Source organism: Eurytemora carolleeae, unplaced genomic scaffold (genome assembly GCF_000591075.1).
Source record: "Eurytemora carolleeae unplaced genomic scaffold, Eaff_2.0 scaffold1109, whole genome shotgun sequence".
Taxonomy (NCBI): domain Eukaryota; kingdom Metazoa; phylum Arthropoda; class Copepoda; order Calanoida; family Temoridae; genus Eurytemora; species Eurytemora carolleeae.
In genome coordinates, this window is record NW_019397027.1 from 18994 (window position 1) to 31056 (window position 12063).

At 32.4% G+C, this 12063-nt stretch overlaps 1 protein-coding gene across 1 annotated transcript in view; it reads left to right on the top strand.

Annotated features, from left to right (window-relative positions):
• Positions 1–214: 214 nt before the first annotated feature.
• The window catches only part of LOC111711242 (EH domain-containing protein 1), a 13286-nt gene continuing 1437 nt past the window's right edge, over positions 215–12063 (top strand). The window contains exons 1-18 of the mRNA XM_023485538.1: positions 215–381; positions 457–535; positions 1153–1249; positions 2078–2171; positions 3252–3295; positions 3558–3607; positions 4138–4198; positions 5470–5578; positions 6358–6398; positions 7086–7174; positions 7735–7779; positions 8959–9020; positions 9239–9325; positions 9844–9883; positions 10127–10178; positions 10376–10437; positions 10855–10898; positions 11364–11439. Coding sequence (XP_023341306.1) covers positions 269–381; positions 457–535; positions 1153–1249; positions 2078–2171; positions 3252–3295; positions 3558–3607; positions 4138–4198; positions 5470–5578; positions 6358–6398; positions 7086–7174; positions 7735–7779; positions 8959–9020; positions 9239–9325; positions 9844–9883; positions 10127–10178; positions 10376–10437; positions 10855–10898; positions 11364–11439 — 1245 coding nt within the window. The 5' untranslated portion in view covers positions 215–268. The remainder of the gene's footprint in view (positions 382–456; positions 536–1152; positions 1250–2077; positions 2172–3251; positions 3296–3557; positions 3608–4137; positions 4199–5469; positions 5579–6357; positions 6399–7085; positions 7175–7734; positions 7780–8958; positions 9021–9238; positions 9326–9843; positions 9884–10126; positions 10179–10375; positions 10438–10854; positions 10899–11363; positions 11440–12063) is intronic.

A 12063-nucleotide genomic window follows, 5' to 3' on the forward strand; every position in this document is an offset into this window, starting at 1 on the left:
CCCCCCCCCCCCGATGCATCCTCTTCGTGGGAAAAATGGAGAGGGGCATTTGTCCCCGTGCCCCCCTAGCTACAGGCCTGGGGTTGTTATGTTACTATTTGGTTTAAATTAGAAAAAAAACCTCATAGAAAAAGTTGAACAAATATTTTCTTTAGAAAAATAAAAAAGAAGACGACATTTTAACAATCATACTATGATAGCTTTCTGCTAAAACTGTTTGCAGACAGAAACAGCTGATCTTTGTATTTGTATTTATTTAAAAACAAAAATGTTTTCAAGAGTTATTCAGAAAGGACGGAGAATTATCTCTCAAAATCTGAAATGTAAAAAATGTGAGTGCATTAGGTTATATACCGAAGATAAGAAAACCATTGCTCAAAGGTATTTTTTCGATTAATTTATCTTTAAAATATTTGAAATGAAATCTAGAAATTCTAATTAGCACGATGATTTTAGGTTTAGCTGGCTTTTATCTCAGGAAGATCTTGGCTCAGGAACAGTTGTAGATGGATTGAAGAAATCATATTTTAATAAGGTGATTGTATTCTGAATAGAATTCTAGCATTTTATATGTCGCGATTCGAAATAATAATGCGATTTTGGTTTTGTTGTTTTAGTGTTAATCTATTAAACCAATTGTGGTAATTGATGCGATAGTAAAGTTACGGGGTAATTTCCTATTGTGCGATTTTTGGACCCCCCCGGGGCCCCCCACACCCTCCCTCCCTCCTACCAATTTTTTCTTAATTCTTTGGGGAAGGCAACTTTTATTGATAGATATGTTAAGGGTGATCGAGTTTTAACTTTTTTTAAATTAGACCCACACCCCCCGCAACATCTAAGTAAAGGTGTTTTGGACCCCCCCCCCCTTGTTCTTAGAAACTTCGTGTGTCTATCTGACATCTTAACCCAGCCTGACTTTAAACAGATGGTTCTACCATTTTGTGTTCAATTTGACATCTTGAAAAATCTGTGATGAACCTGTCTAATTAAAATGATTATAAATTACAGCTGTTGGTACACAGTACTGGATTTAATTAAATTTTATTTTTAATGGGGTAAAGTTTTTATCAAATAGAAAAAAACGTTGGAGCCCCATCCCCAGAAAATGTTGAAAATATGCATCCTTTATAACTTTTGACGGTTTTTCAGTTGCTGCCGCTTGAAAAACATTATCTGTTCCATAGATTTCATAGTCCCCAACTTAATGAAGCAGATTTTGATTCTCTTCCGTTGGTACTGCTGATTGGTAAATACATTTTTATCAAAAAATTTTTGAAATAAATGAAGAACAAAAAATTAATAATTTTGCAGTATATTGAATTTTTTAAACATAATTACGAGTTAAATTTTTGTTATAAATTACTGGCTTGGGAAGTGGAAACCCAATTTTTCCGGAAAAAAATTTTCCGCTCAAAGTCAACCTAACCTTTTTTGTACCAAGCTAAAAATATTCCCTGTGAGTCCTGAGTTTCCTCATCAAAATTTGAGGCAAATCGGTCAAGGGGTTCCTAAGTTATGATAGAACATACAATCAAACAAAAAGAGACAACAAATTATATATAAATACTAGTCTGGGAACCCAGCTCTGCCCGGAAACAAATCTTTTCTTTAAAAGTTAGCCCACTCAACTTATGATTTTTAAACCAAGTTAACCCTAAGGAGGCTGGGGGGAGGGGGGAGGGTTGACGTCCTCCCCCCCACCCTAGTTTTTCCACTAGCACTTTCATTTTTTGCCTGGAAATTTTTTTTTTACTTTTAAGGAAAAGTAATTATAAAGGATTTTTTTAATTCATAGGGTAGGGTACAGGGTGCTAAAAGTCTGGTCTGTTAATAAAATATCTAAAAAAAGCCCATAACTTTTTTTCTGACTAAAGCTACAGATTTAAAAACTACATTTTTGGAAAGCCTTTGTAGTTAAAATTTTAATACCTAATTAAACTAAAGGGCGTTAAAACCAAACAGTTGAACACTTTTTTCTCAGAAGCTTAATTTTAATGGATTTTATTAACAACCTTTATTTTTATCTCCTCATTACGTCCGGCCCCAGAAATCTAATGAAATATTTATAATAAAGGACAGTACTCGACTGGTAAGACGTCAATGATAAAATATCTGATTGGAAGTGAATACCCTGACAGCAGAGTTGGGCCGGAACCAACCACAGACAGGTGAATTTCAGGGGGTTATATTTGCTGGACAAGCCATCCCCTTCCCCCCTTTTCTTCACATGTAAATTGTTCTCCAGTGTTCCACCTGACTGGGAAAAAAAGAGATTTTTTTTTCGGTAGTGTCAAAAATATATTTAGATAATTACCCACAAAGGATGAGACTTTTATGATGACCTTAAAATTGTTCAGATATAACAATCTAAAGGTTAAATTTTGACTAATGTGTTTCTGGAATTCATGAACAAAATGAAATAAAGTTTGTACAGTCGTTTTTTAAAGTTTCACCCTTTGTGAGTAACCCCGTATCAATGTTGGTAGTGTTAGTTTGTATCCTATTGGATCCCTTTTTTAATATGCAAGATCCAAGAGTATCATTTTATTAGAACTTTCAATGTTCCTTTTTAGAACTTTCAATGTTCCTCGTTAGTACAATCGTAGTTGTTTCCATATAGTGTAAATTGACTTTATACCATTGTTTCATAAAAACTGTATAGTGCTTGCGCAAATTGATTTTCCTCATAAAATGTCCAAATTATATGCAGACGATTCGTATATTAAAAGTTTCTATTCTATTCGCATACCCTCTTATCGTCAATGACTTATTATATGCATTTTAATTTTTCTACGACTTCACTGTTGCACTCTTCAATTTATATGTCTTGCAGGATCTAAGTATCCTTAAGTCCAAATTTCTAATTTAAGAAATGTACGTATTTAACCCTGATACAGATCTATCAATCAAAAAAAAAATGTAAACACATGTAAACAATTTTGTATTTATTTCACAAATCTAAAAAAAATGTAAACGAATTTGTCGATTACACGTAAACTATTCTGTACAATTTAAAAAGACAATAAATATTTAGATTTCAAAAAAATTTTATTTCACACGCAAAATAAATTTTACAAATATCAAGTGTTTTTCCAAATGTTATTAGTTTGTTTTTATCACACTTGGAAGTAATACAGTTTCTTTTTTGTATTTTAAACCTTTTCAGGATTAGGTTACAGTTTACAAGTTTTTTTTAGCCTTTTAATTGTTTATTGTTCACTTAAAAACTATGTAGATTTGTTTTCTAGATTTATTGTTATCTGCAATGGAGAAACAAATAATAGTATACCAGGTAAAAACTACCCCACCACCCTCTCTTTCAAATTTATAAAAACCACGGGATTTTATTTTTTTTCAATTTTTGAGTTATTTTGAAATGTTTTTAGAAATGGTGGCTTGAAATTTCAACGGCAAAATTTAAAAGCTAGAAACATGGCACGAAGCTGTCAAGAAGCATAATTATTTACAAAACTAATTTATCAAATGTGTGGGTATCTGTCATGGATTCAGAGGGGGGGGGGTATAAATAAAAATTTACGAATACTTTGTTTTAGGTCATGCGCTGGTTATGGATCATGAGAAACAATTTTCCCCGCTTTCTAAGGAAACGTTTTTTTAATCTTTTATAAAATATTAAATATTCATATCAATATCCTGTAATTTGATAAAAAACATTATGAAATATACTAAACTAGCTGATGGTTTCTGCGTTGACCGTAAAATTTTATAAAAACTCGAAAAAAAATTTGAATTAAAAAAAATTAAATATTTAAAAAAGTATTTCGAATTTTTAAAAAAAATTCTAGTTTTTTTGTAGCCTTTGTTTCCCCTGGCCTGGGGTACTTAAGAGTTCCCTAAAAAAATTCAGCCTTTGGGCTAGCTTTAGCTAACATATATATGAGCAAAGAGCTTAACCTATTACATAGATTTTCGCCCCAATTTGTTGTTAGTGTGCGATTCTAAAATGAGATTTACAATTGCAAATTTTTTTCTCATTTTTTCGAAAACTCATTTTGATTTCCCGCTCCCTTTGATTCAATCTAAAGCTGAAAATAAATGAATAGGGGGGGGGGGGCGGGGGGGGAGTAATTCTAGAAAATATTTAACCAAACCAATAAAAAGTGTGTTTGTTAGTTTGGTTCCAGCTTCCTAAACAGGTTTCAGATGTCAACATGTCCAGCACCAACTCTTACAGGTAAATCAAATTAAATATATCATACTTTGACTGGAATGTTTTGTAAAATCTGTTATGTTTATTGTTCATGTTTAAAGAGACTGTAAGCCTAATTATGAGTGAACCTCCATACAAATATGGCAATGCTCGATTCACAACGGTACCCTTTAAAGCTCTGTCTGATCAAGTATGAATTAGATATCAATGTTTGATTTTTTTTACCTCCACATTTCTACTGCAAGAAAACATATTGTATTTACCAGAATTCAACACTTATTAAGAAAAACAACAACATGTTTACATTATTGTTCAGATAAAGGTTTTAAGGGTACCGTTGTGAATCAAGCATTGGCATCCTTCCATGAAGGGTCTATACGCAGAACGTCCCTTTTAAAACAGAAAACATGTTTTTTAACATTGATTTAATTATATAAGATTGGAATCTTTTCTGTTTGTCCATCTGTCTGTCTGTCCGTTTGTATCCAATAAACGTCAAAACAGCTGAACCTATCGGGCTCAAGGAAGGTTTGTGAATGATAAAAAATTCCAAACATTAGCCACTAACAAAATTCGATTTCTATTAAATTTTGAAAATCCACGAAATTTTTTTTATAAACCCCGCGAACGCTATTTTTGTTTTGGTTTTACTATGCATTCAAAGAGAAAATGTTCACAAGTTAAATAGAAGATGGGCACGAAGCGCCCTAAAAGCCTAGGTTTCTAAATTTACAAAGTCGGAATATTTTGTTTGCTGTTTCTGAGGAATTCCTTGATCTGGTCTCACAAATGTTTTTGAGGATTAGTTCTTAAAAATCAGACTTCATTAAAAAAATTTCTACTAAAAGTCCAAATAATGTTCAGTCTTCCAAAATAATCAGAAAGAGACTGAACTGAGGCAAGCATAGCTTGGAATATATTACATTTTTTTCTGTTCAGAGGGGGGGGTCTCATCACCTGTTGGGACCCAAAAACTCCTGGAAATCATAGATTTCACTGATCCATAGGGGGCCGAGACCCATGCCCCCCCCTGAATCCGCCTTTGACTTTTTGATAGGCATTTGTTCACACTGTAATCTTGCCGAAGCTACATTTGTTGCATAAAACGTGTTGGATCGACTCTGCACTGGGTAGTCCAGACTAGACAGTACGACTACATGTATATACAGTGCATGTAGTACCGGCTCGGGGTGTACAACTTCACATTATTTCCGTTACTGATTTTGACCAATGGGATATAAACTTATTTCTTCGATTCAAAAGTTCCAAGGTCTGATATTGTTCCTGTTTTCTAGGATTATCATTGGTTGACACTCCTGGAATACTCTCAGGGGAGAAACAGAGACAAGATAGAGGATATGATTTCTCAGGGGTGGTAGAGTGGTTTGCAGAGAGAGGGGACAGGTAGCTTTTACATTACCTAGGGGTGATGCAACCTCTTCAGTCTTCATACAGACCCGGAGCTAAGCTCGGATTGCATAGTCTGGCCTATAAACATGACAGCTTATTAGCTCTTTTGTATAAAGCTATAGGTCGGACAAAAAGTGGGACGGATGATAAGTTGCCTCATGTATAGTGTATTCAGATTCTGTCCGTTAAAAGATGCCATCCAGAAATTATGCTTTCAACTCGTGGAAAATTCCAGCCGCCGTCAAACTCTCTATTTAAAACTCAGACAAATTCAGACTTAGACACAAGAGGGAGCGGAAAATAAGGTTTTCGAGGCTAAAACCGAAACAGGGAGATAGTGTTCACGAAGAATCGAAAGGAGATAGATTAACCCGTCATATGAGGCGGATAGTCTGTCAGAGAGCTTCGGCGGCTTTCTTCGGTTCATTAGTATCAATCATTATTTGTTCTTTTTTATAATGAACATATATTTTTTTCCTACACTCTGCAGACTCATTCACATCAGTTTCATGCTTTACATTTCCTTTATTTTCGACCACTTTTAAATGGTAACACTTGGGTTTTCGAGTATTCTGTGCGTATTTTAACGTTAAAGCTTGGATATAATCCAATATGATATGGGACGCTCTGTATATTATTTATATTTAGGTGTTATACAGTTATTTTCTCAATTCCTTATTCTTTAAGCCTCTTCAAGGTTAAAGTGGTTAAAGTGGTTCATCAATGTTTTTTTGTTCAATTATAAATGAGAACTTAACTTTTTTGTTCTTTAGAATCTTGCTTCTGTTTGATGCCCACAAGCTGGATATATCAGGTAAAATATAAGATGTCGTCTTCATATTTCACAGTTGTATTGGTCCTTCCGTAATTTCCAAATATTCAGTGGTAGGCGATTAAATCAATACAATGAAGACGACTTTTAAATTAAGTTTTAAATGTTAACAAACTTTTTTCGAATTACAAGTTTACAAGTAGTCAAAAAGAAGCTTTTTTATTTGATAGCTTCACGTGACTATGTTTATGTCTATCCATGCTGTTTTACAGCTTGATTTAAATCGAAATTGAAATTGAAAGTCGTCTTCATTGTAATGATGTAATCGCCTACCACTGTATGAGGGGAAAGGTGAAATCTGAGACTTCAACATTCTTTTCTGTCCATAACTCATTTTTTTAAAATGTAAATTTATATTGTGCAATGAGCAGACTAATACGGTGAAAAGAGCGACTTATTAAGCAACTTTTAAAAGCTAAAAATTGCCTTTAAATCAGGGGCGCCTGAAAAGTTATGTCTGATACAGTATAATAATTTTCAATTGTGAATTCTCTACAGAAGTGATATGTGCATTTTACGCACGTTTAAAGCTAGAAAAACAACAATATTTTCCTCATTATAATTAGATACTGTTTTAAGGGGACTGTTGTGAATCGGGCATTGTTATCTTTGCATGGAGGGTCACTTGAAATAACGCTTACACAGTCCCTTAAATGTGTTTGTTTTCAGATGAATTTCGAAGTTGTATTGAAGCGCTGAGAGGACATGAGGATAAAATTAGAATTATTCTTAATAAAGCTGATCTAGTCGAACAACAGGTAAATGTTCAATAAAAAATACTAAAAATATTTATAATAAGTCGAGTTTTAGGAAGAAATATTTTAAAGCCTGAAAAGAAAAAAAAATGTTAAATTTAATGTTGAAACACACCCACCGATATATAGTGAGTTGAATGTTATCAAATATAGATGTTTTCGAGTTGAATGTTATCAAATTTTGTGATTTTTTTTTATGAATTTTTTTATTTGATTTTATATGTTTAATCTGTCTCCGAGCATTATCTAAACATTAATGTTGAGCCTTGTTTTGGTTCAAATGATAAAATCTTGAGCAATCCTCTTTGAAATCGAAAAATTGGCTATTATTTCAATTTTATTGCTTACTTTCTTGTAATTAATTTTTATGAAATTGAAATGTCAACATGTATAACAGAACGGAAAATAAAAAATTTATATAAAATAATTATGAAAATGACAAATAATTTAAAAAAGCTTATTAGTTAAATTTTTTCCATTTTCGATTAAACTGAAACTTTTAGAGACTAAAGAATTTCTTTGATGAAACTTTATCCATTTCTTTTTATGAATAAATAATTTAGGAGTTGATGCGTGTTTATGGAGCTTTAATGTGGAGCTTGGGAAAGGTTAGATCAGGAGTTTATATTTACAAAAATTCTCCCAGGGGGGTGGGGTGGGGGGTTATTTTGGAAACATCTGGGGAAAAGAAAGATATGTACACCTTTGGGTTAGATTTTGTTTTTTAAATCTTAAAAGGACTGTCGTTGAAATTTGTAGTGACCCTTTTTTAAACAGACCCGATTTACATTTAAACGTTATCTGGTCAATAATCTGGAAGATTTTATGCAGTGCTTAGGATCCATTTGATTTTGATGCGGATCCGCACTGGAAAAAAAAAAGGATTCTGGTCATTTCTTTAAGATTTACTTAATTTTTTTAACAAAAAATAATTTTCAAATTTTTGTTTTATTTTTTTCAATTATTTTTATCCTTAAACTTGATGAACCATTTAGAAATGAGGAAATTTTTATAATCTCTCTTCAGTTCAGATTTGAGTTTAGGATTAAAAAAGTTTTTTTTTTGCAGTTTTGGTTGATATTTTAACCTTTGGATGCGGATCCGGGAAGGCAAAACCTTGGGGATCCAACGGATCCGGATCCTAAGCACTGATTTTATGGCATAAAGGTTTAATTCTTACAATTTTCTTCATTAATTCTGTAGCAAGAAATACCGCATGTTCCTTTAATAGACAAAACACAATTGAAAAAAACCATTCTCGTAAAATAATGATGAATCATACTTTATCATACAAAGCTTTCAACGGTACGAAGGGAATTGGACCGGACTGGACACTTCAGAAAATTAAGGTTCACCTTAAAGGGTTGGTTCACGGTTTTCATAGGGTTGTTAGGCCAGCATGGATGTCCAAATAAGTTGTAAGATTCAATCTAATTTTGCTCAGTATCGAATGATAACCTTGATAATTTCCTTGAACCGATTTAGTATGGACCTTGATGGTAGAAACACAAAAAACACTAAAGCTTATATTGAATAATTATGCAAGATAATCTCAAAATATGATTTTTTTAATGTATACATTATACAATATACATGAACATTTGAAAAATGAAAGAGCAAATCTAGGGTTTAGTTTGCAACGTAGGTAATATGCATGAAACGAAATATCTTTTAATGATTCGTAAAATAGTTTAAAAAATTTCATTTACACAGTCAAGCTTTCATTATAAAAATTAGAATTGATTAAATTGAAAATTATTTCATATTTTCATAACGAATGTTTATAGGTGTTCCAGACTCCAGAGGTTGCTCGAGTCTATATTGGATCATTTTGGGATAAACCATTGAGGTATTTTCAAGCAATTCAGCCACAACTAGGGTTTCCATTATTCCGGAAAATAAAAATCCATTATGTAAAAGGAGTGATCCGGAAAATGTTTCCGGTTTAAGGACTGGAAATCGGAATTTTTTCCGGTCTGCGAAACGGAAGCTGAACATTTTCAGGATCATTTTAAAAGTTTTTAGTTCTTTTTCTTTGTTTCTTTTTTCCACTGAATTATTTTGTAGATACGAGATGAACTCTCGACTTTTCTTCGCTGAAGAACAAGATCTTTTCTCGGATTTATATTCCTTACATAGAAATTCTACACTCAGGTATTTCATTATCCTCCTTCACCTGGAGGGAGTAGCACGTGGATTTAACGGTTCTGTCAATATTTCAGAAAACGGTGACTTTCGATCACAATTTGACCCCTTTTTAATAATTTTATAGCCTTTTATCATAAATATTTTTTTGTTGGCATATACATTTTGAATGAAAAAGTATTATAAACAAATCTGTAAGTATAAAGACTGTTGATTTATAGACGAAAACACGTTTGATTTCAAATAAAAGAAACCAAATGCTTCTCTCTCTCGTTAGTTCGGGATTTAAAGAAAGTAGTTCAACACAAAACACAACTTTATCATCTTTTGAGTTGAATATGTAATTTTTTCACAAAACTTCTCAGAGTTTTCTTACTGAATTTTCCTAAGGGCTGGTTAAGTAACTAACTGTTGGTGTAATCATTGGTAGGTAATATTGTTAACAAGATGGTAATATTGGTAATATTGGTAATATTGGTAATATTGGTAATATTGGTAACAAGATGGTAATTAAGATTGTAATTTAGGAAGCTTAATGACATGATTAAGAGAGCAAGGCTTGCCAAGGTAAACAATATATTTTAACTGATTTAAATGAATTTACAAAAGAATGGAAATTTTCTAAAATTTGAAATGTAGGTTGCATTCATTTCGTTTACTAATTTTAAACACAATTCTAACATCATCGGATAAAAACTTGTTTTAAAATTTTTTTCAAAAAAATTTCTTAAATTTTTGCAAAATTTCTAGGATGTCCATGTCTCCGAATTTTGAAGAATATAGAAAATAAAAAATTGCCTTTTCTTGCAGGCGCATGCTCACATTCTCACTGAGATTCAGAGACAAATGCCGATGTTTTTAGGTAAATCTTAATTCTATTCTGCCAGCTAAACTTCTATCGGGGTGGGGGGGGGGGTGTCTAACGAAGAAAACTGTACTAAGAAAAAGGCTTACGAGATAAATCGGCATTCAGCAATTAAAAAAAATATTAGTAGAAAAAAACAGATAATCTATATTTCAACATATGTTAAGAATAAAATCTATTCTTATTTATTTTAGGCAAAGAAGCCAAGAAAAGAGAACTTTTGGAAGAATTGCCAAAAATTTGTAAATCTGTGGAGGTACGCTTCAAAAATCTTTCAGTTTTTACAGGCCCTAGATTACAGACATTTTAATGTTTTCTTATGAAATCATGCTGTCCAGTGTCCACTGCATATATGGATAAAGTATAGTTTTAAGCTGCTTTACAAAAACATTGAATAAAGGAATTGAGTCTTTGCCCCGCACTCTGATTTTCTAATCCCTTTATCTTTATTCTTTACCAACTTAGATATTTCAAACTGAGTTCTGTAAGATAAAATAGTATAAGCTAGAAACATCAGGTTGCAAAGATATAGGGATTAGAAAATTTAATTTTGTGGCAGAACATCAGTGCCTTTGTGGCTTTGTTCTATTTCGCCTTTTTTCTTGAAAGCTATCATAGCATTTAAAAAGTTTAGGTGTTTGTTTTAAAATAAAGTTTGATGATTTTGTTGTAGGAGGAGTACAATATTCCTGCAGGAGATTTCCCAGATATTGCTAGGTTTGTTTAATAATTTAAAGGGACTGTAAGCGTAGTTTCAAGGGACCATTCATGCAAAGATGTCAATGTTTGATTTACAACGGTACCCTAACAGTTTTTTGACATGATTTTGTTTCTTTAATTTGTTTAGTTTCATTTCCGGTTTCTCTGCAAAAGTCACTTGCGCATTTTTGCTTATAAGAAGCAATGGAGAACTAATGAGTTTTAAACACTTTTCGAGTCAGAAAAGCGACATTATCTGCCACTTATTTAATCAGATACAGGTTTTAAAGGTAACTGTTGTCAATCAACTGAGTCACTTGAACAGGGATGGGGTCAAAATATTTTTCACCGGAAGGTTAAAAACTTATTCAACTTCTTCTCTTTTCATTGATGGTCAATTTTTCCCGTAAAAACTAATTTAATGCTAAAATCGTCTTTCATTATTTTGATTGCTGCGGTGAAATATAACATTTCAATTTCTAGATTAAAGCAACAGCTGAGTAATATGGACTGGTCTGAATTACCTCGAGGAAATCCTGTTCTACTCGAAGCAGTTCAGGTCAATTCCCTAATTTTGTTAATTTTGCGCAAATATTGTTTTGCGATTTTTTAATTCCGCTAGAAACCCTACTATAGAGCGTAATACTGGATTTTTCTCATTCACTAAGGTGTTTAGTTTAGGGTTGTCGTTAGATGTTTCAAACGTTGTGAAAAAGCCTGCAAAAGATGCAATAATTGTTGGCAAGGCTTTCAGCTCTTCAAGATATGGTCCTCTATATGTATACAGGGTGGCCAAAATGTACGGATTGTACGGATTGTACGGATTGTACGGATTGATTTTTTTTTAACCCTAAAATTGTACGGATTGTACGGATTTGTTTTCAAATTGTACGGATTGTACGGATTTTATCCTGGAAAATACACCGTTTTTTTAAAATTTTCACTCATTTCAGCAAATTTTTCATGAAAATTTTAAAAAAAATTCTCGTCAAAATGAAGTTAGTTTAACTTATTTTCTGCATTCTAAATAATATTAGATTGATTAATGTTTCAATTGACAATCAAAATTCATTCATAATTTTCGAAATATGTCCAAGAAGTGTTTATTTGAGAATATGTTCCATAAGTACTTATTTGATTGCTTATTCAAGAAGATGTTCCAGTATCCTGTACCCAGTATCCT